This window comes from Diplotaxodon limnothrissa, linkage group LG7 (genome assembly GCF_057381915.1).
Source record: "Diplotaxodon limnothrissa isolate DT_005_m linkage group LG7, D_limnothrissa_male_GT1.1, whole genome shotgun sequence".
In the NCBI taxonomy this organism is placed as follows: Eukaryota; Metazoa; Chordata; class Actinopteri; order Cichliformes; family Cichlidae; genus Diplotaxodon; species Diplotaxodon limnothrissa.
In genome coordinates this window covers 69,889,630-69,917,057 of record NC_140602.1, presented here as the reverse complement: position 1 = coordinate 69,917,057, position 27,428 = coordinate 69,889,630, and the positions used below count along the sequence as shown (strand labels likewise).

The 27,428-nt window shown below is 43.7% G+C and overlaps 2 protein-coding genes across 3 annotated transcripts; both read right to left on the bottom strand.

Moving 5' to 3' along the window:
- Window positions 1–658: 658 nt before the first annotated feature.
- LOC146629748 (uncharacterized) lies at window positions 659–3,166 on the bottom strand. Of its 2 annotated transcripts, XM_085358849.1 has the most exons (5): window positions 2,990–3,166; window positions 2,564–2,655; window positions 1,991–2,185; window positions 1,826–1,902; window positions 659–1,569 (listed from the first exon to the last, which is right to left on the bottom strand). In XM_085358849.1, exons 1-5 carry the CDS (start codon window positions 3,138–3,140, stop codon window positions 930–932), a joined length of 1,155 nt encoding a protein of 384 aa, XP_085214975.1. In that variant the 5' UTR covers window positions 3,141–3,166; the 3' UTR covers window positions 659–929. The 2 variants fall into 2 exon arrangements, with proteins under 2 accessions (XP_085214975.1, XP_085214974.1); XM_085358848.1 differs by lacking the exon at window positions 2,564–2,655 and having other exon boundaries at window positions 2,990–3,072.
- Window positions 3,167–17,455: 14,289 nt separating this feature from the next.
- rxfp3.3b (relaxin family peptide receptor 3.3b) lies at window positions 17,456–18,899 on the bottom strand. Its single transcript, XM_085358847.1, has one exon. It carries the CDS (start codon window positions 18,855–18,857, stop codon window positions 17,700–17,702), a length of 1,158 nt encoding a protein of 385 aa, XP_085214973.1. The 5' UTR covers window positions 18,858–18,899; the 3' UTR covers window positions 17,456–17,699.
- Between the last annotated feature and the right edge of the window lie 8,529 nt (window positions 18,900–27,428).

The following is a 27,428-nucleotide window of genomic DNA, read 5'->3' as shown; positions in this document are numbered from 1 at the left end:
TTTTTCCCAAGACACCAGTGCCAGTACAAGTAACTTATGGAAAATGACCTGCAGCTGAGGCCACTACAGTTGAATTTCTTCCTTCTCAGCTGACAATACTTGATTACAGAACTGGTACTTGAGTGCTGATAGTTGAGTTTCAGTTATTGATAATTCAAATTCATTGCAAATGTTTAATGTTAATAATACTGTTTAATTATACTACTATTATTACTATTCAGATTCAACAAAACTATTTATCAAAATTATAAAGTAAATCACTAAATCGTTTTAAAACCATAAGTGACATTGAGCTTTTGGAACATCAAAAATACCATTTGTCATTTTCTACAGTTCAGTTGTGTTATTGTCTAAATGTATATCAGTATGCTAGGCATGGAGTTTTAAATACTTACCATGTAAATAAGTTCTGCACAAATTCAACGTTTTAATGTGTGTTTTTAAAAATTAAATTGATGCCATTGCTTAAATAACAGTTTATTGATGTCACATAAAAGTAACATGTAACAACAAAAGAATTCATGAAATATATTGAAAATAAAACATCAGTTATTTTGTTCCAGCCTGAAGGATCTGTTTTTCTTTTTGCTGTTTTCACTGTTCATCTTTTCAAACACAGGTATCTTGGCATATATATGTAAAAAAAGAAGTAGTCTGCCTTTTCTCTGATTGCATTGTGCACATCTGTATCCATGTATATTCTTTGCACTAGGTAGTCCTCTTGTGCCCACACAACAAAGTCACACCACTGCATCCCACTGATGAGCAGTTGTCCTTGCACTTGCCAGTAATATGCGTGGCTCTTTTTTAGTTTAGGGGTACCACATTCCATCTGCACATATTTGCAGTCAATAAAGTTTTGTACATTGGGACATTTGAATTCGACGAAGCCAAACTGGGGGTATTCATTGGGGTCAAAAACAACACCATCAGGAGATGCAGCAAGCAATGGGGTGAATGACCAGACCACAGGGTGAGTAGTTAACATTCATTAGCCTACTATACTCTGCTGCTATTGCAGGCTCCATCTCAGTTCCTCTCCTCATGTCTGCTGTCTGCCTTGTTCCCTTCAATATACGCTCTGCTAGTGACTCGGCCGAGCTCTGGCCTCTGACGTGACACACCTCCCGAAACCTAGAGGCAGTCACTCTGGGCCTGCGGAGCTGATGCCACTCAGACGAAGAGCTTTGCTCACGTGTAGCTTCCTCTATTTTGTGAGCCATTTCCAGAGTTACAGACAAGCTTTTCAGATGCAGAAGCTCTTCTTCTGAGCACACAAACACACAATCTGATGGCAAGATGTCATACCCCTCCAGAGGCAAGTGCGGTGTTGGTGGTGCATCGCGGTGTAGTGTGATGTACCGGGTTGTCAAAACCGGCTGCTGATATGACAGAACACTGCCCTCCTGCACCAGCCCAAAGGCACTTTCCACAAGGGGCTTGTCAGGTCTCATGTTCATTGTGGTCACAAGTGGCCTGTCCTCAATATTAAATTTTGCATATGCCTCCGTTATTCTGAACAAGCAGGGATCTGGTAACGGACCCACCATGCCTCTGTAGAAGCCACTCCTAAAGAAAACATCAATGACAATAATGTAAGGAAGAAGGTTGTTATACTGAACAACAACTAAACTAAAAACTAAAAGGTGTAAAACAGTGGTGCATAAGTTAGAGACTGGGATGTATATGTACATGACTGAGTTAGCCGTCTTCAGAAAGTGTAATGTTGTATGTAAATTAATACCTATTCTGACACATGTATGTATGAAAAAAATAGCAACATACATTTGTAACACGTGAAACCAAATTTTACAAATCTAATTACCGTACTCCAGTCTGCGCCATCCTATTTGGTACCGGCTTAGTGAAGATCATGGAGTTGATGGGTCCTGGCCTCACACCCTAACAGAAGACACATTTACTATGGATGGTGTTGCTGTTCATATGTAAACATGGACTAATTCAAAAACTTTAACCTCATTTAAATTACCACTGTCCGTGGCTTGTGCCATTGCTGTTCAGATTCCGTGCAGCTATGCACAGGGGGGACAACCGGCACTCTGAGTTGTGAGTAGTGTGCTGTTTGGAAGAGCAGTGCCACTGTGTGATTGCACATAACAGCGCCTGCCACACAGGAGCACTGGCTATGTGTCAGTATCACCGGCGATGAATCCAGAAGCTTAATCTAAGAAGAAAGAACGAAAATTAAAAATGTAACATCTTCATGGAAGAGCCGAACAGGAACATAGTTCAGTGTTATGGTTACATACCCTCCTGAATGCTTAGTGTTTCCTTCTCTCCCTATTAAAACAACTTAACCATGCTTGATAACTGTAATAACTTAGATTGTGTATATTTGCAGTATTAACTTGTTGTCAAATGTTTCTGATCACCCAAACACACGTTGATTTAACTATCTGACTAGTCAAATTAGGAGTGATAAAGCAGGGAGACAAGGAAAACATTCAAGTTGATGGGCCTTTAGGAATGAACTTAACTAATGCTTAAATGAACTGAACCCCACAGAACGGGGATTAACAACTTTACACAGCTTCCTGCCTACACTTAGTCTGTGTGGTGCCTCACTCTTCCTCATCGACCTGTAGCACAGGGCTCTCACACCGACCTCCCCTGACAACCTGTCTTTATTGGACACTGAATAAAGATACAAGTACCATTAGCATTATTTCTGTATTACTCATTTCAGCATGTCTTAAACATATATATTTTACACTTAGCAAGAGTAGCATTAGGTAGTTAACTACCTCCATAGTTAGCCAACTACCTAACGCCATTATAACAGTGTCTAACTACAAAAGTGACATTAGTTAAGAAAACCTCAACTATAGTTTAGGACGACATAAAACACCGTTTAAGAAAACATGTAATGTAGAGAACTGACATCAAATGAAGGACATAGCGGAGTAACGTAGTGTTTGCATTTGACGTTAGCTAGCGTTTCTTTGTCGGTTAATTTACGTTTTCTTACCTTCGTAGTTGTGTATATATGATGCAGCATATAACTTAAATCCTTTATCTAATTTGCTGGCGGGGGTAGTCGTCACTCTGCAAATCCGATGAACATCGGTGATGTTCAATTTTGGGAGCTCTTGTAGGCAGCGAGTGTAGAACGTCGCCATGGTTTAACCGCACCGGAAGCACTGGAGCAGGACTACATAGAACGCGGAAGTGTTAGTGCAAGTAGTCCATTCTGGCTTTGATGCGACACACAGTATGACAGATCCCAGTAGCTCAGTGCTCTCCCTACAGCTGCCTTTATAAGGCAGAGTCATGATTTATGAGCTGGATCGTCATGAATCTGAAAATTCGTAACACAGTGTGAGTTCACACAGTAAAACAGGCCTTTAGGAAGCTTCAGATGTGTTTCATACCGCAGGCTTGGTGATCACTTTTCATTTAAAATCAAATGAACATCAAGTGGCAGTGTTAAAATAAAAAATACTGATCTGATACCAGCGTTGGTATTAGTGCTATAGATACTTGGATCGATCCGCTCACCTCGCTGCTCTGAAGAGAAACTCTGTTCAAATCTGAGATATGAGCTCAAAAGTCACAGCAGTCGTTTCTTCGGGTTCTGTTCACAGCTTTAGTTCATCTGGAAGGTTTTAAACATCTTTTAAAGGAAGTGACAGAAAGCATCTTTGAAGGACAGGTGTGTGTGGACATGAGCAGAAATCTACCTGAAACACATCTGAGTGGGTAAAGTCCAGGAGCGATCATTCAAACACGTTTAAACTAAAGATCCACAGTTAGCCCCATATCTGAAACCAGGCGGTGTGTGTGTGTGTGTGTGTGTGTGTGTGTGTGTGTGTGTGTGTGCAGTAAAGTCTGAGAGCTTCACTGTATTAGAGTTCAGACATCGGGGGTTAAATGCCTGAAACAAAGTGTGGGACTCAGCCCGGCTTTAGAAACACTCGTGTTTTGATCGGCAACATCAATGATCCCAAGCAGATGCCTCACGTTTGATTCTGAAGCTTTCACATGCTTACTGCTTCTCCGGGAAGAGAAGAGTTCACTAACAACAGGTTAAATGAGGCAGCTGAGGTTGTCAGTAACACTGAGCATCATCTCAGTGAGCAGAGGGGCCGAGACAGCAAAGAGCCCAACACGAGCAAATGTTACATTGTAAACAAGCACATTTGGACATCTGGGCCCTGTTTCAGGAAGCCGGTTTAGTGGAAAAACTGAGTAAGTATACCCTGAGTTAACGAAAACTCTGGGTTTTCGGTTTCACAAAGCGAGTTCAGCTGCAGCCTGAGTGAGTCACTATGACGACACACTCCGTGAAGCTAACCTGCCCCCTAGCAGGTTTACTACAACTAACCCTGACTGTCTCCGCCCCTTTGTCGGAAACCTGACAGTAGGAAGTGTCGGACATGGCGTGCCACTTCCTTGAAGAGCCAGTAGATCGTGAAGCCCAAATTCTCCGCAGAGCTCTCCGCCGGGAGAGAGTGATCAGAGCGCGTTTGGACATTTTATCATTTCCTGATGATTTTCTGTGTGAACGTTACCGTTTCTCAGCACAATCAATAAGTTATGTGGATAACATCCTCAGGCCATATATTACGCATGTGACACATCGCGGACATGCTCTCAGTTCTGTACATATTATTTGTATTGCACTTCGGTTTCTTGCAAACGGGAGCTTTCTGTATAATATTGGTGACGCTGAGCACGTTTCCAAGGCTACCGTCTGTCGGGCAGTCAGGAATGTTACAGTTGCACTGAAACGTCTCCTGTACTCGTTTGTGGTGTTCCCCGGTCATAGACCCACAAGATTTATCAAAGAGGGATGCCACAAAATTGCAGGTATCAGGATGACCAAAACTTAATGTATGATGTGGTGATACTTGGACTACTACTTAAATTGCACATTTATTCTCACGGTTCCCAGGCGTGATTGGCTGTATAGATGGCACTCACATTCCAATCATTGCTCCTTCAGTAAATGAAGGAGACTATGTGAACAGGAAGTCTTTCCACAGCATTAATGTACAGGTACATAGTTCCCTGTAGCATTTCAAACTAACAAATTATTTCATTATAGTAATGGATGCTAATTTGTGTTCTCTGCACTGTGAAGATCATATGTGATGCTGCCAACATTATCACAAATGTGGAAGCCAAGTGGCCAGGCTCTGTCCATGACTCACAAATATTCCGTGAATGTACACTGAGCACAAAATGTGGACATGGTGAGTTGAGAATACTTTAAAATATATAAAGACCAATTGCTTCAGGGACATTTGAACTGAAGTGTACCCTTCTGTCTTAGGAGAGTTCACTGGCTACTTGCTTGGTGATAGGGGGTATCCATGTTTACCCTATTTGCTTACCCCTTACCCTGACCCTGAACCGGGCCCACAGCAGCGATATAATCTGGCTAATTGCAGGACAAGAGCCAGAATTGAAATGACTATCGGAATGCTTAAGGCCCGGTTCCAGTGCCTGCAAAGACTCAGGGTCACCCCAGAAAGGGCATGTGACATTATTGTGGCATGTGTGATTCTTCACAACATTGCCACAATTAGAGGAGAACACTGTCCTTCTGAACCAAACATCAGCAGTGATCCAAACCATGAACATCCTGACCCTCCCACGGACATACAAGATGGAAGCGCAGTCAGAGACACCATATGTCACAATCATTTCCTTTGACCCATCACCTCAACATGTTGAAAGAAGAATAAACAGATTTTCTGTTCAACTGGCTTTATTGGTCGCCTGTATTTCCTGTACACAAAGTATTAAAAGATGTAAACCTCATAAAGTGTCTCTGTTGCTTCCTCCTCTGTAACAGCTGTCAATGTTTCTTCATTATTTTCCTGTAGTAAAGAAATAGACAACATTGCTGTTCTACTGTAACCTCATGTAATCTGTGGAGTATTACTCACAACTGCATGTTGGTCTGGCTCAACAGGAGGCTGCACCAGATGCAGTACACCATCACCATCAACTGATAGAATATGAGGTTTATACAGGTCACTTATAACTTACAAGGGACCAAATGGCAATTAACAAACATACCAATCACCTTACACTTCATTGTCATTATGCTCTCAAAGACAACCAAGACTGAGGGAAGGCAAAATCAGTCGGAAAATAACTTCACTACAAAATAATCCATTATGGTAAAGAGTTTATCAAATGAATGAGTAGCACTGCAAAGGTGACTGTGGAGAAAGGATGTATGCACATCATGTATTATTTTGAATTTACCCCTTATGTAGGCACTTGTGTCTTGCGGGGTTATTGACTCAGAGGATGTCCCCGCAGAGATGCCTTCGGCCACAGGGCGCCCACTGTTTTGGCTGAGGGCCAACTGCTCAGCCTCTGTGAGTGGTGGTGGTGGAGGACCCCCACCTGTTTTTCGGGCCTCTGCTTTTTTCTGTTGGCTATAACGGGCCACATTTGAGCATACAGAGTAAGCAAATATGTACTTGTAATGTGCTCAGATAATTTCAATAAGTGCTTACAGAAAGAAAATTAATGTAGCCTCTAACTGCAATTGATTTACATGGGACAAACAGACCAAGCACTATGGCTCATAATACAATTACACCTCACCTGTTTGGACTATATTTTTATATTTCATTTTTACTTGCTGCCAGGCACGTTTGGGGCCTGTTGGGTTGCACCTGCGCTCACATCACATCACAAAATAAAATGTATAAAATAACAAATAAAATAACATATGATAAAATAACGTGTTAAATGGGTGGAAATCCCTCGATCAATGTTTATATTAACACTCACGCATTGACTCTGTCGGCTATGTTTTGCCATGCATGCTCCCTTTCTTTTGCAGCTGTGGCTGTGTTACTTTTTTCCGCGGAATTTGCATGTTATCGGCATATGCTGCCATCAGAATTTCGGCCTCAAGCGCTGTAAAATACATTGACCGCGCCTTCTTTCCCTCCGTCTCCATGGTGACTCGCTTAATCTGTGCCCCGCTTATCAGGGCTTTATGTATCCTCGTCCGCGCGCTTCACTTGGGGTTAAAGCAACTCCGCGTTGATTGAACTAATTGTTATCAGCCTTTCTGAAACCGAATATTCCGAGTTGGACAGTTCGGGGTTACTCAACCCTGAGTATCGTTTTTCACTCTGAGTTTTCCAAACCGGCTTCCTGAAATAGAGCCCAGGAGGTCACACAAACGCACGCCCAAACACACACTCACATGCACACGCACGCCCAAACACACACACACATGCACACGCATACACACAGACACATACCTAGAAACTAGAATTCTGTGATCTGTTGTGTACACGTAGCCTGGGTTTTGGGGTAAGTCGCGTTTCCTGCCGCAAACGTAAAAGAAGTCCAAGGGTGAAATACACTGCAAAGTATTTATTGGGCAGTACGTGGTGTGTGGATCGTTGACGAATGAAGTGAAATTGTGCGCTAAGCAGAAGTGAGTGTGTCTGGCATCACGGTGTGTGTGAAAAGGTATCCAGCTGGGGCAGACATGATTCTGCAGGTCACCTGCCCAGTGGACAAAAAGAAATAAAATATTTGTGTGGATGAAGTATGAATGATAACATGAAGAGTGTTTGGTGTTTCTCAGTCTGAAACAACTGTAACGCTACTTTCTGTTTTGGAGAAAAGGACAGTTTAAAAAAAACAGAGAGATGTGTGTTGTTTTAAGCAGTGATGAGAATAATGAAAATTTGATGACAGAGGAACACAAAAACATACAGAAAATGCATTAACCATGCTAACCCTACATGCATATACACATACAATGATACTCATGAAGACCAGACGGCATCTTAAGCATGAGATTCTGCTTGTCATCTTGTCCAAGTCACTTAGTGTGATGAAAAGTGATGCAAAGACCATTGGACTAATAGCAAATTAGTTTAAAAAAAAAAAAAGATCAAATAATAGCAAACAAGTGTGTAGGAAAGGCAGCTTTAACAACATGTTCTGCTGGAGATGCAGCTCCTCAGACATCGATTAAACCTGCCTAATAACACACACACATGCAATGAAAATCAGCTTGTTACCAAATGCTGAATTTATCCAATGCTGACAAATTAACTCTGTAGGCTGCAGGACAACAGTTTAACTTTTGTGGGGAAAAAGATTCTGGTTTGAACAACCAGTGATCAGACAATAAATTTAGTTGTTAATATAGTAAATTGGGAGATGCTTTCTGTCTGATGCAGCACAAGTAATTTACTGTATGAGGGAAATTCTATTTTTGTGATAACATTTTGAACATGCATTTCTGTTGTCCTGTCAACTTGGTGGGATGGTAGCTGATATGCAAATTAGCTGATCATAATTAGATTAAGGAAAGGTGACTGAATTTTAGCACAAGTGAATGGGATGTGTTGGAGACTCTAAAACACTGAGTTTCCTGTTTTGATGTGCGAGTGAACCCTGCACCCAGATACACAATACTGAACACATAAGAACAAACTTGTTTTGTGAAGTGCATGACAACATGTCACGTGTTTTATGATGAAGGGAAAGAAGGAAAACTGAATAAAACGTGTCTGTGGCCTAAATGAGTGAGCTGATTGTGAGTTTCTGGTGTGTGAGAATTTAAAAAAGAATGGGGAACTGACTGACTGGTTAAAGCTGACAAGACTGACTGATTTAACATCATTGTGTGAAGTTCAGTGGCATGTCCAGCGGGGGGGGGCACGGGCCACAGCCCCAACCAGACTGGCCACCCCAGGTGCCACCCCGAAGCTAAAACAATAAAATTCAATCAAATGTACGATCATGTTTTCACAGTGAAGCTCAGATATCCGAGTGTAAGTGAATGCAGCATCGGCTTCTGCACTATGAGCATCACCTTAGGAAAGGTAGGAGAGCCAAGCACGAAAGACGGTGTTCTGGGAATCCATCCTACCTGGCAAACCATCCTACCCATTGTTTCTGCGCATGCGCACAACACGAAATTCAGTGCCAAACCGTCCTACCTTTGTGAATGTCACCTACAAGCATACTTAAACGGCTAAAATTTAGTGGCAAATCGTCCTACTTTTGTTAATAACAGCTACAAGTATACTCTGATGGGCAAAGTTAGGTGGCAAACCGTCATACCTACTTAAATTGGTGCTGGAATTACTCTGTGACAGCAGAAATGTGCATAAACTACTTACGGTAGGACGTTTTGCCAAAGTAGGATGGTTTGTCAGAAAACAATTTTCGGCGAAAGAAAATGAGGAGAGAATAAATGTCCCGGTACGTAATATTAAGTTTGTTGAGTTTAGTAAACTTCGGTGAAATTAGAATACAAAGAAAAAAATAACACTTGAAGAATTATTGCAGCCGTCGAATATTTCAGACAGTATGCTACTGAGGGAGCTAACATAAGAGTTATGAGTTATAAGATATAATCCAAGTCGTAACATTGCTGTATGGAGCTGCAGATTTGGTTGCAGGTTAAAGGCCGGTCTGTGAAAATATTGTCGGGCATAAACCGGTCCGTGGCGCAGAAAAGGTTGGGGACCGCTGCTTTAAATAATGTTTCCTTTTATAAAAGTAGGATAATGAAAAAACATTTATCATAAAATTTATTATTGACATGTTTGTGGCAATTAATATGTGAATCAACTAAATGGGGGGGGGGGGGGGGTGTTAGCCCAACTGGTCTTAAACTAAGAAACACTAAAGTTACATTTGAAAACAATTTAAAACAAAACATCCCCATTCTAAAATGTCATGTGACAATCTGATTGGCTTACGGAGTGATGATGTCACAAGGACTTTGTTGCCTTTGATCTGAAGTCTATAAATAGGGGTCAGAAGCAGCAATTAATCAGTTTGTTCACAGCCTTCAAACGTTCGACCAGAGATACATTTGGAAATATTTCTAAGCCTTTTCAGAGTCACTGTGCACGGGCTCCAACATGCTTCCACGAAAAGGCCAACAAAGACAAAAAGATTATGCTCCCTGTCCTTTGTGTTCTGGCCGGCCAATCTCTCCAGGAGAAATTGTGCGGCCAATCTCTCCAGGAGAAATTACCACGGATGGTGTCTTATCAGTCCAAAGAGCATTACAGGAAAGTCAGAAGGAAAAATCTGACCTACATTACAAAATTAAACAAATTGAAGAAGAGAAGCTTCAACTAGAGGAAAAGTGCAGACAACTGGAAGCACGAAATAAAGACCTGGAAGAAAAACAGCAACGCCAGCCTGATATAAAAATGATCAACGAGGGCTCGGGAGTGAAGTTTGATGAAGGACGAGAGAAGATTTTTTCTCGTTTTCTTTCATCAGGAACACAGAGTGCTGAATTAAAAGAAACATCTGCCCAGCTTCAACGAAAGAAAGCTAATATTGAGGAGATACAGTGGGATCTCCAAAACATTGAGAAACAGAATCAGGTGCTTCGAGGAAAGCTCAATGAAGCGGAGAAAACAATTGAAAAAATCCACCAACAGAAGACTGAACAGGAAATACAAATGCAGGACGAACTCAAAGCCATGCAGAAATTGTACAACAATCTGAAAGTCAAGTGTGGTGAAACAAAGCGCAAAAATAAAGAGCTTCTTGAAGAGAAAAAGCAACAGGAAGAAGAAAAACGTATTATCCAGGACTTTGAGAGAAGGCATCTAGAATTGCAAGAATTTTATAATAAAGAATATGAGGAAACACTTCAACTGAAAAGAGAAAAGGAAATACAAATGAAGGACAAACTCAAAGCCACACGGAAATTGTACAACAATCTGATAGTCAGGTTTGGTCAAATAAAGCGCAAAAATAAAGAGCTTCTTGAAGAAAGAAAGCAACAGGAAGAAGAACAACGTATTATCCAGGACTTTGAGAGAAGGAATCTAGCATTGCTAGAACTTTGTGAAACACCTGAACTGGAAAGAGAAAAGGAAATACTGGAAAAACGATGTTCAGAGATGCAGTGTAGGATTGATGGAATGAAGAGAAAACACTCAAAGGTCATTAAGGAGATGTTGTTGAAGTCCAATGACTTGAAGAGCCAAATAATTGAAATGCAGGCACAAAAGCAACAACAAGAGAAAATGCATGAAGACCTGCAGCGTACGAGTCAAGAAATCCAGAGAAAAAATGAGCTGTTAGAAGAGATGCACAACAAAAAGCAAGAAAAGCTTAGAAAAAAACAAGCAACCTTAAAAGAAATGAAGCAAAGATGCCAGCAACTCGAGCAGCAGAATGCAGAAACAAACGATCAGCTGAGAACCCTTATCCTGGAGAAGGAGCTCATGGAAAAATACCTGAAAAAGAAGAAAAAAGGCTGGTTCTGCCGCTTATTCAGATGATTTAGCCTCGTCCTCCTCCACCTGTGATCCATCTTACCTTGCACCTCTCCTGTCCCCCCTAACACATATTCTCCACCTTCTTCATCTTTTTTCGTTTTTCACCCTCCCCCCCCAACCAGTCCCAGCAGTTGACTGTCCCCTCCTGAGCCTGGTTCTGCTGGAGGTTTCTGCCCGTTAAAAGGCAGTTTTTCCTCCCCACTGTCGCCTCGTGCTTGCTCAGAGGGGGTTGTTGGGGTTTCCTCCCCTCCTCCTTTCCCCCCTTCATTTACTTATTTGCTTGTTTAACTTTTCTTTTGTTGTTTCTGTAGTTACTTGTTTTACTTTTTTCAACTTATGTAAGAAAATAATAAACCAATTGAATTTATCCTTTGAGTATTTTTCATCTAATCTTTACAGAGTTAAGCTCTGTCTTTTATTTGCTTGTTAAAACCCCATCAATGGTGAAGTAAAAACCCTGGGACATGGTTTAAAACGTTGAAATAGACTAACCAGCTAGTCTAAAACTAAGAAACACTTAAATATTACGTTAAATTGAAAACAGTTCAAAAGAAATATCCCCATTCAAAACTGTCATGTGATAATCTCATTGGCTTATGGAGTGATGATGTCATAGGACATCATCACTCCAGCAGTTCAATAAGGCTGATAGAAGGGTACAAAGAAAGGGGCAAGGCAAACTGATGCAAAACTAAACTTTAACCTAAACTGGGTGAACTAAAACACAACATGAAGAACCCTGACATGAACAAACCTGGACATGAATACATGCGACCTGGAAACATGGTGTGAAACAACAGACGACCTGGGCCCTGTTTCAGGAAGCCGGTTTAGTGCAAACTCTGAGTAAGTATATCCTGAGTTAACGAAAACTCTGGGTTTTCGGTTTCACAAAGCGAGTTTAGATTAATTCTTAGTGAGTTACTATGACGACACACTCCATGAAGTAAACCTGCCCCCTAGCAGGTTTACTTCAACTAACCCTGACCTTCTCCGCCTCTTTGTCGGAAACCTGACTGTAGGAAGTGTCAGACATGGCGTGCTCCTTCCTTGAAGAGCCAGTAGATGTTGAAGCCCAAATTCTCCGCAGAGCTCTCCGCCGGGAGAGAGTGATTAGAGCGTGTTTGGACATTTACATCTTACTTTAAATGGAAAGAAGACAGAAATTATTGTTTTTGACCAAAATATGCCTCTGGGACAATTGACTGACACATTTGGGCCTGTTGCTAACTACCTTACTGATACTGCCAGGAATCTTGGAGTTTTCATGGATAGTTCCTTCAAACTTGACAAACAGGTCTCTACTGTGGTAAAAACTAGCTTTCATCAACTACGCCTAATCTCTAAGGCTAAACCCTACATACCACACAAAGATATGGAGAAACTCATCCATGCTTTCATTATGTCAAGACTGGACTATTGTAACTCTCTCTACTTGGGTCTACAATCTTCCCTTCTGCAGCGTCTGCAGCTGGTCCAGAATGCCGCAGCACGTCTCTTGACCGGCACTAGAAAGTTTGACTCTATCACCCCTGTTCTGAAAAATTTACACTGGCTTCCTATCAAATATCGAATTGATTTTAATATTCTATTGTTTACTTATAAAATTTTGAACAATATGGCACCTGACTACTTAGCTGATCTCCTCTGTCTGTACAGCCCTCAGAGAGCACTAAGATCATCGGGCCAACTGCTCTTGGTGCAACCTAGGTCTCGGCTGAAGACCAGAGGAGGCCGTGCCTTTGCCGTTGCTGCACCCAGGCTATGGAATACTCTCCCTCTTCATATTCGCGCGTCAGATTCCATTCAGTCTTTTAAATCACGTTTAAAAACGTATTTGTTTGATCTGGCATTTAAGGCAAATTAGGGTAATTTACATCTGGCTCTGTATTTAGATAATGTAATTATCTTATATTTTATATATTTGTAATTTATATTTTATTGTGATTTTATTTGTACTGCGATTTTAATGGAAAGCACTTTGGTGTACTTCGGTCTTAAAAATGTGCTATATAAATAAATTTTGATTGATTGATTGATTTTATCATTACCTGATGATTTTCTGTGTGAACGTTACCGTTTTTCAGCACAATCTATAATTTATTTGAATAACATCCTCAGGCCTAATATTGCTCATGTGACACATCGCGGACATGCTCTCAGTTCTATTAGATTATTCTGTTATTATATGTTACCTTATATATGTAATCAAAGTAGGTGAATTAGAATACTGCTGTAGATCACATTATACCCTTTAATATAGAGTGTGTGAGCTGTATGTAGTGTAGTTCTCATTATACTTTTGAGTTAACAGAACATATTCACATATTAGTTCATTAGATAAATGTGCATCACTCTGTATCCTTGATCTGCTGGGAATGTGTTACACTGTTTTCTTGACATGCTTAATTGTTGAATCATGAAGAGAAGGTTGTAAGCAGGAGACTCTGTGTCTAAAGACAGGGGAGATAGATAGACCACATTCCACACCCCCACCTTACAGAAAGCAGAGAAACAACTACCGAGGTCATAACTTAGGCGCCGTAACAGAGAAAAAATGTGATGTTTTGGCTTTTACGACTAGCTGGGGGCCACTAGAGACTATAAAAAGCTGAGCAACCCGTCACCATTTTGAGACATGTGCCTGACCCTCTGGTAGCATCTCTCCCGTCCGGACGTTGTAATGCTCTGACTGTTGAATTGTATGGAAATAAATGATTGTTGATTGAGCATTGATACACCGAGTATTGTCCCTCCTTCAGCCCAAAGATTCAAAGAATTGGGAGATTTCAACAGTTCATTACATATTATTTGTATCGCACTCAGTTTCTTTGCAAACGGGAGCTTTCTGTATAATATTGGTGACGCTGAGCACGTTTCCAAGGCTACCGTCTGTCGGGCAGTCAGGAATGTTACAGTTGCACTGAAACGTCTCCTGTACTCGTGTGTGGTGTTCCCCGGTCATAGACCCACAAGATTTATCAAAGAGGGATGCCACAAAATTGCAGGTATCAGGATGAACAAAACTTAATGTATGATGTGGTGATACTTGAACTACTACTTAAATTTTACATTTATTCTCACGGTTCCCAGGCGTGATTGGCTGTATAGATGGCACTCACATTCCAATCATTGCTCCTTCAGTAAATGAAGGAGACTATGTGAACAGGAAGTCTTTCCACAGCATTAATGTACAGGTACATAGTTCCCTGTAGCATTTCAAACTAACAAATTATTTCATTATAGTAATGGATGCTAATTTGTGTTCTCTGCACTGTGAAGATCATATGTGATGCTGCCAACATTATCACAAATGTGGAAGCCAAGTGGCCAGGCTCTGTCCATGACTCACAAATATTCCGTGAATGTACACTGAGCACAAAATTTGGACATGGTGAGTTGAGAATACTTTAAAATATATAAAGACCAATTGCTTCAGGGACATTTGAACTGAAGTGTATCCTTCTGTCTTAGGAGAGTTCACTGGCTACTTGCTTGGTGATAGGGGGTATCCATGTTTACCCTATTTGTTTACCCCTTACTCTGACCCTGAACCGGGCCCACAGCAGCGATATAATCTGGCTAATTGCAGGACAAGAGCCAGAATTGAAATGACTATCGGAATGCTTAAGGCCCGGTTCCAGTGCCTGCAAAGACTCAGGGTCACCCCAGAAAGGGCATGTGACATTATTGTGGCATGTGTGATTCTTCACAACATTGCCACAATTAGAGGAGAACACTGTCCTTCTGAACCAAACATCAGCAGTGATCCAAACCATGAACATCCTGACCCTCGCACGGACATACAAGATGGAAGCGCAGTCAGAGACACCATATGTCACAATCATTTCCTTTGACCCATCACCTCAACATGTTGAAAGACGAATAAACAGATTTTTTGTTCAACTGGCTTTATTGGTCGCCTGTATTTCCTGTACACAAAGTATTAAAAGATGTAAACCTCATAAAGTGTCTCTGTTGCTTCCTCCTCTGTAACAGCTGTCAATGTTTCTTCATTATTTTTCCTGTAGTAAAGAAATAGACAACATTGCTGTTCTACTGTAACCTCATATAATCTGTGGAGTATTACTCACAACTGCATGTTGGTCTGGCTCAACAGGAGGCTGCACCAGATGCAGTACACCATCACCATCAACTGATAGAATATGAGGTTTATACAGGTCACTTATAACTTACAAGGGACCAAATGGCAATTAACAAACATACCAAGCACCTTACACTTCATTGTCATTATGCTCTCAAAGACAACCAAGACTGAGGGAAGGCAAAATCAGTCGGAAAATAACTTCACTACAAAATAATCCATTATGGTAAAGAGTTTATCAAATGAATGAGTAGCACTGCAAAGGTGACTGTGAAGAAAGGATGTATGCACATCATGTATTATTTTGAATTTACCCCTTATGTAGGCACTTGTGTCTTGCGGGGTTATTGCCTCAGAGGATGTCCCCGCAGAGATGCCTTCGGCCACAGGGCGCCCACTGTTTTGGCTGAGGGCCAACTGCTCAGCCTCTGTGAGTGGTGGTGGTGGAGGACCCCCACCTGTTTTTCGGGCCTCCGCTTTTTTTCTGTTGGCTATAACGGGCCACATTTGAGCATACAGAGTAAGCAAATATGTACTTGTAATGTGCTCAGATAATTTCAATAAGTGCTTACAGAAAGAAAATTAATGTAGCCTCTAACTGCAATTGATTTACATGGGACAAACAGACCAAGCACTATGGCTCATAATACAATTACACCTTACCTGTTTGGACTATATTTTTATATTTCATTTTTACTTGCTGCCAGGCACGTTTGGGGCCTGTTGGGTTGCACCTGCGCTCACATCACATCACAAAATAAAATGTATAAAATAACAAATAAAATAACATATGATAAAATAACGTGTTAAATGGGTGGAAATCCCTCGATCAATGTTTAAATTAACACTCACGCATTGACTCTGTCGGCTATGTTTTGCCATGCATGCTCGCTTTCTTTCGCAGCTGAGGCTGTGTTACTTTTTTCCGCGGAATTTGCATGTTATCGGCATATGCTGCCATCAGAATTTCGGCCTCAAGCGCTGTGAAATACATTGACCGCGCCTTCTTTCCCTCTGTCTCCATGGTGACTCGCTTAATCTGTGCTCCGCTTATCAGGGCTTTATGTATCCTCGTCCGCGCGCTTCACTTGGAGTTAAAGCAACTCCGCGTTGATTGAACTAATTGTTATCAGCCTTTCTGAAACCGAATATTCCGAGTTGGACAGTTCAGGGTTACTCAACCCTGAGTATCGTTTTTCACTCTGAGTTTTCCAAACCGGCTTCCTGAAACAGGGCCCTGGTCACACGCGTCATTTTTATGGTCAATTATAATGAAAATCATTTATTTGAGACTCATGTGTATATGTGAATTTGATTTTCCATATTTACGACCCGATCTTTCTCTGCTGGCTGTGATCTACACGGTTAAATTCATGTCACGTCTGTGCCTTTCTTGTGTATGTTACCTGAAATTAAGCTCCAGATTTTAATGTGATGCGCTTCAGTAAGATTTCTGCTCAGGTCCAAAACCTTCCGCGCATTCACAGCGAACGAGGACTTCTAGGACCGGACGGAGCGAAAACACGGACAGAGAACATGATCCCCGGTTCGGCAGAAAATCTGACGCTTCTAAACTCAGGATCCAGTACCTCCCAGCTCCCGTGGGTTCTGAGAGGAAAACATCCTGAGTACTTTTCCGTGTGGAGAGCAGAGGCTGTGCGCGCTGATGGATCCAGACATCAGGTTTTAATTACTGCTGCCGTCACCGGCAAAGGAAACTATCCACACTATAAAACATATGCGGGGTCACAGAAAGTCCACAGCGCGGTCGTTTATCAGCGTTTCCGACGTTTCCCTGGTTCCTCTCCATGAACACTGCCGAGATGGAGAGAGAGGAACTGCAAGCGCGCGCCTGTGAGTCATGTGAGCGAGCAAGCAGTCAGTGGACCGGACCCCTCCCCTGCCTGCCCGCGGTCACCAAACAGCAACGACACTGATGCCAACACTAATACTTTTATTCTGAAACATGTTTTTAAGGTTTCTTTAGATTTTTTTTTTACATTCATGTAGTTACAGAACACACAGCAGCCACGAGCGCCAAAAACACTCCACAGAAGAACGCGTGAAGCAGCAGAAGCAGCATGACCCTCACCCGACAACCCCCAGCATCAAGTCTGCACAGAGAACTGATCCTGAACACGTCTCAGGACAGAGATGGTTCTGTGCGCTTTTACGCGCCGCCGCGTATTTACGCACGGCCCCGCTCTCTGTCCACGCCACAGCTTCAGACTGTGAGCGTTTATAAATCCCTTTGATGCAAAGTCACAAAAGTCCGGAGCCGCCCGTCGAGCAAAACACGTCACGTCCTCTGCATCTCTTCACCTGCGCATCGCGTCCGTGGCGCACTGGTCCGTGAGCACCGACAGGCGGCAGTTCTCCGTCTCCACGTTGTTCAGCGGGATGGCCACCTGCGTGTCATCCGGCTCCGCCCTTACCGTCCCCGAGAACGGCCGCAGGTGGCACGTGCTCGGCCCCGAGGGAGAGGAGATCCTCCAGAAGAGGTCCTTCATTTTCTTCCGGAACTCCCGGCGCATGAGGCAGTACAGCACCGGGTTCAGGCAGCTGTTGGTGTGCGCGAGGCACACGGTCACCGGGTGCACGTATGTATGCACCATGTAGAAGGTCTTGTCCCAGTTGACCACGTTGAACTTTACCAGCACGCCCCAGAAGGTGATGGCGTGGTTCGGCATCCAGCACACGAAGAACGACAGGACCACGATGGTGACGGACCGCGTGACCCTGGACCTGCGCTTCACCTGGTTGTTGTTCATGCTGCGCAGACGCACGAAGCGCAACAGCAGCAGGTAGCACGCGCTGACGATGAGCATGGGGAACACAAAGGCCACGAGGATCTTCTGCAGGTGGTGCAGCGCGAGCCACGCCTGGCCATCCGGGAAGGCGAGCAGGCACAGGCGCTCGCCGGCAACGCTCTTCACCGTGGAGAAGATCGCCGTGGGCAGGGACGCGAGCGCCGCGGACAGCCATAGCGCGGCGATAACCCACCGCACCGGGCACACACGCCGCCGGGTCCGGTCCTTCAGCGCCGAGGCCACCGACCAGTAGCGCGTGACACTCATAGCCGTGAGGAAAAAGACGCTCGCGTACATGTTCATGACGGTGACTGTCAGCACTATCTTACACATGGCGCTGCCGAACGGCCAGCTGAAGTCCAGCGCAGTGTCCACGGCCCAGAACGGCAGCGTGAGCACGAACTGGAAGTCCGTGACGGCCAGGTTGAGGATGAACAGGTTGATGCTGGAGCGCTTCTTCCGGCCGCCGCGCGCCTTCATCAGGAAGAAGACGAGCAAGTTTCCCAACAGCCCCGCGGCGCACACCAGCGAGTACACTGCCGAGATGAGAATGCGCAGCGCCGGGGAGCCGTCCGCGGGCACGTCGATGTCGTCCAGGCTGCTGAAACGGCTCGTGCCCGCCGAGGAGCGGTTCCACGCGGCGCTCTGGTTCCACGGCTCCGCCATGCCGCCTGTGAGCGTCACGTCCCGCGCGAGGGCACAAGACGGGGTGCCGGCGCGGCGAGCTGCCCGGAGCTCCTCGTGCGCATGGTCCCGACGGCCGCCGAGGGTAGACTGGCGGGCCGTGTGCGCGCAACGCGCTTTAAATGCTGCTGGTGCCCGCGGAGGCGCGTTCCTGATATTTATGAGAGAGAGAGAGAGAGAGAGAGAGAGAGAGAGAGACGCGCGCTCAGTGTTTTTTTAGCTTCCTCCCAAACAAAAACAACAACTAAAAAAAACAAACAAACTGATGCGCTGTTAGCTGTCAGCAGGTGCACGAGGCTCACGGTGGGGTGACACACACACACACACACACACACACACACACACACACACACACACACACTCTATTGGCAGTATATTATTTTCATCGTCCTGAGTTATTAGTTCTTATTCTGAATGCGTTATGACAGTAAAACCTCGAGAAGAAAATCACTTTAAACTCCTGCTACAGCAGCCAATGAGTTATTTTTGTTTCAAGCTAAGATGAGGCAAAGTTTCACGGAGGTTAAAAAGCTCAGTGAGAGGAAAAAACGTCCATCCAGTCTCCGAGCAGAGACACTGACTTCCTCTCCAGCGCGTCTTCTAGGACGAACATGAAACGCGCAGCTGTCGCCGTCTCTGAGCCGACACTTCTTATGAATCAGATTTAATTCATTAAAGCAGCAGAGCAGCCCAGACCATCACAGCACCACCGCCGCGGCTGCTGCTGGACGCTCTCTTTATGAAACGCTGTTCGTCTGATGCAGATGTGACGAGACTCAAACGGCCTGCAGGTCTTTGCTGTTGGCTGGTCGGTCCTGGGAAGGTTGAGCACATGTTTTCTGTCTCTGTAACCTTTCAGACGGACCGATGTGGTTCCTCCGCTGGTTCTTTAGACAGCTTAGTGTTGGCGTGAAGTCAGTCCTGATGATTTATGACGAACCAGAGAAAGTTTTCCAGACACTCATCCCAGTAACATCTTCATAAATGTCACATTTTCTGCCTTTCAGCATTTCATTTCAAGTCAGATAATTTCAGATAATTTACAAATGACTGCATTCTGTTCTAATTTAAAATTTCAGCTTCCAAACTTTGTCGGCAGAGTTGTACAAACTCGAAATTCATTCATTATTCAGCCTGAATGGATTTGAATAATTATTTGAAACGTTGTTGTTTAAGACGAAGGAGGCGCGTGTTCGATGTGTACATTTTTGCGTAAATTTGTGTTACTGAAATGACTCTATGCCACCCTATCTGTCCATGTGCTCTGCGCTCCAAGTCCTTCCAAACCTGCCCGTTACGGGTCCGATGGTTACTGTAACGGGATGATGCAGGACGTGCTCAGCAGCCAATAAAAGCTGCCATAAATAAACCACTTCCTGGCTTACATGCGGTTAAGTGGCTTACTTACCTGACACATGTTCATCAGTTAATGAATCCACGCATAGATAAGATGAGGGTCCAGCGAGCCAGCTGGCACACAGCAACATTTTCCCATCATGCTCCTGTGATCCAGCTGCTCGGTGCCAGCAGGCTTCATCGATTTCACCCCAGATTGTGGGAGCTTTGCTCCCCCCCCCCCCCCACACACACACAGGAGGATTTAACAGCCCGGCATGAACACTCAGAGGAACGTCACCAGCTCTGCTGCTAGGGATGGGGATTGATAAGATTTTCATGATTCCGATTCCAGTTTCGATTCTGTTTAACGATTCGATTCTTTTAAAAAAAAGGAGAACACTAAGGTTGATTAGCTTAGGACTTTGTTTTATATCTTCTCTTTGAACAAGACAGACATTTAGGAGTAACATGGCCTTACAAACCCAACAGTGAGATCTTAAGAGATCCAGCCTACGGCTCTTCAATGGGTGTCACAGGATCCCCAGGAAAAAAAATGTAAATGTAAAATAATAAAATAAATATTCTTCTGTAGCAATAACAAAGTATAACATCAATTATTCTGTAGCAATTACACAAGAATATCCAGTAATGTCCCTGCCTACAATTAAACACACTTACTGAAAATCATCTTCTGTGGCAAACGGGTGCAAACCTTTGACCACAAACTGAGTCACTGCTCGGTGACGTTCGTCTATCCTGCCTGAAAGGAGACGCTACCGGCAGACTGCAGCGAGAACTGCCAGCATCTGAGCCAGACTCTGTCTCTCTCATCATGGTCACTAAATGCACAGTAATGGCAGGTTTGTAATAAGGCAGATCGCGCTAACATAATAGTTGATTATTTACCTGCCGCATTAACGGGAGAGGACGTGCAAACGTTACCGCTGCTGCTGGTTGAGATTCACGAGTCCAGAATTAAAAACACGACATTCATTTAAGGTCATCGCGTGTTTGTGAGCAAACGCTTTTGCATGTTCGTAGTGTTTCCTCCCTTAAATGAAATATCTACTTTGCAAGTATTGCAAGTTGCCCTGTTGTCATCCGTTCTCGTAAAGTATAACCAAACTTTTGAGTGTTAGGCGCCGTGTTTCCTGCCAGGTAAATGACGCTCCGCAACATGATGACGTCATTCGGGGCGACTGGAATCGATAAGGGAATCGTTTGCAAAAATGGCAAACAATCCCAAGGAAGTGAAACAGTAGGAACCGGTTCTCAACAAGAACAGGTTTTCGATACCCATCCCTATCTGCTGCAGCTTTATTTCAGTGAAAAATCAAGAGAACAAAACACTGAGCAGGAAATGATAATGCAACAGACAGCCACAACAAAGATGGCCATTGATCGGATTCTCCTTTATCCCATAATGTACGTCATGTTAAAAGAAAAGACTTGAGACCAACTTCTGACTCCAGAGTTGAATCCACGTGTTTACACCCTCGCCCCACAGTGATGATGATGAGATGGCCTTTATTTGTCAGTTGCAGGTCTTTTGCCCACAGCCGAGATGACAGACCTTGCCGACCGTACATACAATACACAAACATCACATTGGGGAGACAGGTCAGGCTAGGTAGCGAGGGAAAAACATCGAAATGTGTAACACAGAAGGATAATACAGGAATGCACAGATACAACACACCATAGCACAATAAACACAGACAGCAACATGGCAAAGAGTTCCAGTGTGTACATCTGGGCCCTGTTTCAGGAAGCCGGTTTAGTGGAAAAACTGAGTAAGTATTCCCTGAGTTAACGAAAACTCTGGGTTTTCGGTTTCATAAAGCGAGTTCAGCTGCAGCCTGAGTGAGTCACTATGACGACACACGCCGTGAAGCTAACCTGCCCCCTAGCAGGTTTACTACAACTAACCCTGACTGTCTCCGCCCCTTTGTCGGAAACCTGACAGTAGGAAGTGTCGGACATGGCGTGCCACTTCCTTGAAGAGCCAGTAGATCGTGAAGCCCAAATTCTCCGCAGAGCTCTCCGCCGGGAGAGAGTGATCAGAGCGCGTTTGGACATTTTATCATTTCCTGATGATTTTCTGTGCGAACGTTACCGTTTCTCAGCACAATCTATAATTTATTTGGATAACATCCTCAGGCCATATATTACGCATGTGACACATCGCGGACATGCTCTCAGTTCATTGCATATTATTTGTATTGCACTTCGGTTTCTTGCAAACGGGAGCTTTCTGTATAATATTGGTGACGCTGAGCACGTTTCCAAGGCTACCGTCTGTCGGGCAGTCAGGAATGTTACAGTTGCACTGAAACGTCTCCTGTACTCGTCTGTGGTGTTCCCCGGTCATAGACCCACAAGATTTATCAAAGAGGGATGCCACAAAATTGCAGGTATCAGGATGACCAAAACTTAATGTATGATGTGGTGATACTTGGACTACTACTTAAATTGCACATTTATTTTCAGGGTTCCCAGGCGTGATTGGCTGTACAGATGGCACTCACATTCCAATCATTGCTCCTTCAGTAAATGAAGGAGACTATGTGAACAGGAAGTCTTTCCACAGCATTAATGTGCAGGTACATAGTTCCCTGTAGCATGTCAAACTAACAAATTATTTCATTATAGTAATGGATGCTAATTTGTGTTCTCTGCACTGTGAAGATCATATGTGATGCTGCCAACATTATCACAAATGTGGAAGCCAAGTGGCCAGGCTCTGTCCATGACTCACAAATATTCCGTGAATGTACACTGAGCACAAAATTTGGACATGGTGAGTTGAGAATACTTTAAAATATATAAAGACCAATTGCTTCAGGGACATTTGAACTGAAGTGTACCCTTCTGTCTTAGGAGAGTTCACTGGCTACTTGCTTGGTGATAGGGGGTATCCATGTTTACCCTATTTGCTTACCCCTTACCCTGACCCTGAACCGGGCCCACAGCAGCGATATAATCTGGCTAATTGCAGGACAAGAGCCAGAGTTGAAATGACTATCGGAATGCTTAAGGCCCGGTTCCAGTGCCTGCAAAGACTCAGGGTCACCCCAGAAAGGGCATGTGACATTATTGTGGCATGTGTGATTCTTCACAACATTGCCACAATTAGAGGAGAACACTGTCCTTCTGAACCAAACATCAGCAGTGATCCAAACCATGAACATCCTGACCCTCCCACGGACATACAAGATGGAAGCGCAGTCAGAGACACCATATGTCACAATCATTTCCTTTGACCCATCACCTCAACATGTTGAAAGAAGAATAAACAGATTTTTTGTTCAACTGGCTTTATTGGTCGCCTGTATTTCCTGTACACAAAGTATTAAAAGATGTAAACCTCATAAAGTGTCTCTGTTGCTTCCTCCTCCTTAACAGCTGTCAATGTTTCTTCATTATTTTCCTGTAGTAAAGAAGTTAACAACATTGCTGTTCTACTGTAAACTCATATAATCTGTGGAGTATTACTCACAACTGCATGTTGGTCTGGCTCAACAGGAGGCTGCACCAGATGCAGTACACCATCACCATCAACTGATAGAATATGAGGTTTATACAGGTCACTTATAACTTACAAGGGACCAAATGGCAATTAACAAACATACCAAGCACCTTACACTTCATTGTCATTATGCTCTCAAAGACAACCAAGGCTGAGGGAAGGCAAAATCAGTAGGAAAATAACTTCACTACAAAATAATCCATTATGGTAAAGAGTTTATCAGATGAATGAGTAGCACTGCAAAGGTGACTGTGAAGAAAGGATGTATGCACATCATGTATTATTTTGAATTTACCCACTATGTAGGCACTTGTGTCTTGCGGGGTTATTGCCTCAGAGGATGTCCCCGCAGAGATGCCTTCGGCCACAGGGCGCCCACTGTTTTGGCTGAGGGCCAACTGTTCAGCCTCTGTGAGTGGTGGTGGTGGAGGACCCCCACCTGTTTTTCGGGCCTCCGCTTTTTTTCTGTTGGCTATAACGGGCCACATTTGAGCATACAGAGTAAGCAAATATGTACTTGTAATGTGCTCAGATAATTTCAATAAGTGCTTACAGAAAGAAAATTAATGTAGCCTCTAACTGCAATTGATTTACATGGGACAAACAGACCAAGCACTATGGCTCATAATACAATTACACCTCACCTGTTTGGACTATATTTTTATATTTCATTTTTACTTGCTGCCAGGAACGTTTGGGGCCTGTTGGGTTGCACCTGCGCTCACATCACATCACAAAATAAAATGTATAAAATAACAAATAAAATAACATATGATAAAATAACGTGTTAAATGGGTGGAAATCCCTCGATCAATGTTTATATTAACACTCACGCATTGACTCTGTCGGCTATGTTTTGCCATGCATGCTTTTGCAGCTGTGGCTGTGTTACTTTTTTCCGCGGAATTTGCATGTTATCGGCATATGCTGCCATCAGAATTTCGGCCTCAAGCGCTGTAAGATACATTGACCGCGCCTTCTTTCCCTCCGTCTCCATGGTGACTCGCTTAATCTGTGCTCCGCTTATCAGGGCTTTATGTATCCTCGTCCGCGCGCTTCACTTGGGGTTAAAGCAACTCCGCGTTGACTGAACTTATTGTTATCAGCCTTTCTGAAACGGAATATTCCGAGTTGGACAGTTCGGGGTTACTCAACCCTGCGTATCGTTTTTCACTCTGAGTTTTCTAAACCGGCTTCCTGAAACAGGGCCCTGATCTGGGACCGCTGCAATCTTTGACTGCGCCTCCAGCTGACCCGATGTCCACATCAGAGGGGAGGTAAGCGTTGGAGGTGGCGTTGGATCCGGGGTAGGGAGGGTGATGCGTCGGTGAGTGCTGTTCATTGAACGGTCACCATTACATGTACACATGATCGTTTCGTTATTCACATTAGCCCGGTGTTCTGGCAAACAGTCCTACTGTACGTAGTTTATGCACATTTCATGTTTCTGTGCGGAGGCATCCAGGCACCAGTTCAGGAGGTTCGTCTCCTCGGGGAGGGTCTGACACAGCCGAGGATGACGTTTATCCGACCGCACAGCCTGGAAGTTTGCAAGTAAGTAAGTATGCATGAACACTGGACCTGCTTCAGTTTACTGTGAAATATGAGCTCTGTAGCTCCCTTTATAGAAGGGGCGGAGCTTCGTGTTTTTCACGAGAAAGTTTATGGAATAACAGAGTCCATTCAGAAGCTTCTTCAGCAGCAATAAGCTGCGGTGATCTGAGGAGCTTGGAAAGAAAAGTGTCCGGACTAAAGGCCACTCACAGCCTGGGTGAGTGGAAATCACATGATAGGGTGGGGCTAGGCTTCAGAGTGGGTTCACCTGAAACCCTGGCTGATTGTGACCCACTTGGGGGGGGGACACTCCCACAGCGTTTTAATCTGGGACCCTCCACCACCGGCTGCACACCTCTGACAACTGAAGAAGCTTCTCGGATGAAACGTTTTCAAGGAAACTTAAAGAAGTCCGGACGCTTTCCTTTCCAAGCTCCTTCCTACAATGACGTGGATGACTGAGAGCCTTCACAGGCCACAGTGATGCTTCGGTTTCTCACCTCACTGTGGAGAAGTTTTAGCTAGACGGCCTCATGTGACTTCAGCTCTTTCATGCAGTTATTCAAAAGCTGTTTTCTTGTATATGCACGTTTTATTATAGCCCGTAACACTGCCACCTGTTGGTCAGTCATGGAAGTTCAATTCATTTTACTCAAAACGAAGCTATTCCTTAAATGTTTTCATAGCTTCGATCCAGGAAACAGTTGCAGGTAGAAAAACATACTGGTCTCAAGTAACATTTGGGATATTTATTTATATGTAATGGGAAATATGTGCATTTAACAACATGTCCAAACTGTGATTCGTACCCTGACTCTAACTTTGATTCACACTTAAATATCAGGCTTATCAAGATCAGTTGATATCTGTTAGAATGTAATTAACTATTTTTTATATCATCTCCTTAAAGTGAATAGGTCAAAATTTCACATAATGTTTTATAAAGTCTGTGATGTAGTTTGACCCCCCCCCCGCAAAGAAAAATCCAAACAAAAACAACCGAGTTGTCCTTTTTCCTCAAACTGTTTTTTTTGTCACAGCTGCCAATTAAATCTCCTCAGATTGGCTTCCTGGTGTTTTGGAGAGCATATGAAAATGTTCAAATTAAAAATCAGTAATTAGGGATTTGTGCATTTGGATCATTGACTCTGGATTATTAGAGCAGCTCTTCACCCGATGAACCCTGTGTCCCCGTTTTAATGAGGTATCAGCGTGTTCCGCTTGCTTCGCTGCCCACTCGTCTGCTGAACAGGAAGAGTTTAACACTGACACACAAAGCGTGTTCAGTGGGTGTCAGACGCCTCCTGTCCCGCTCTTCAACCTCTGGAATAAATACTGACTCAGGCTGATTTTGCAGTAGGACACGAGGAGATTTCCTCTCAGTCCTTATGTGGAGAACAATCTGGTTGCTTTGTCTTGAGCCCTTTTATAAACAACGAATTTCCACATTTATGGTGGAAGTTCCACTTTCGTTTGTTTTCCTTACAATAGAAACCTGTACATGACCTCACAACAGCTTTGGGATGAACTAGAACAAGGTTTACAGAGAGCCTTCCCAAAGGTGAGGTAGCATGTGATGAGTAAATCATCTTGGGGGCGGGGCTTATGTCCTGACCCAGCAGCTTTTCTACAGTCCGTTCAGCACAACCACATTTGTAGCATGCTTAGCCTTCTTCAAACACCCAGTACAACTACCTGCATGTAGTGCAGGTAAGGGACATCTCTAAACCTGGGTTCTGCTCTGCCTGCAGGCACTCGGCGCCGGCTCCTTTAAATGAGGGTTAATAAAACACCTCTTATCCCGAAAGACGCCCAAGGCGCAGTTGAAGACTCTGATCCGGGATAAGTGCAACTTTAACGGTCGCTGGCGGGAAGATCAGGCCACTAAAGCAACAAAGGGATGCGATGCTGGACACTGAACAAACAGAGGTTTTAAAAGGCGATCTGCTGCGCCAGGAGGGAATCTAACTGGACGTATTTCAGCTCATTAGTCTGCTGCTGAATTACAAATGAGGAAGGGAGTGTTTTTAAAGCCTGCAGCCTGTGTTGGAGTTTTAAAGTGTCTTCTTATGGCTGTTGACTTTTATTTAGTCTGCTATGGAGCTCCTGTGCTAATAGAAAGGACACTCCCC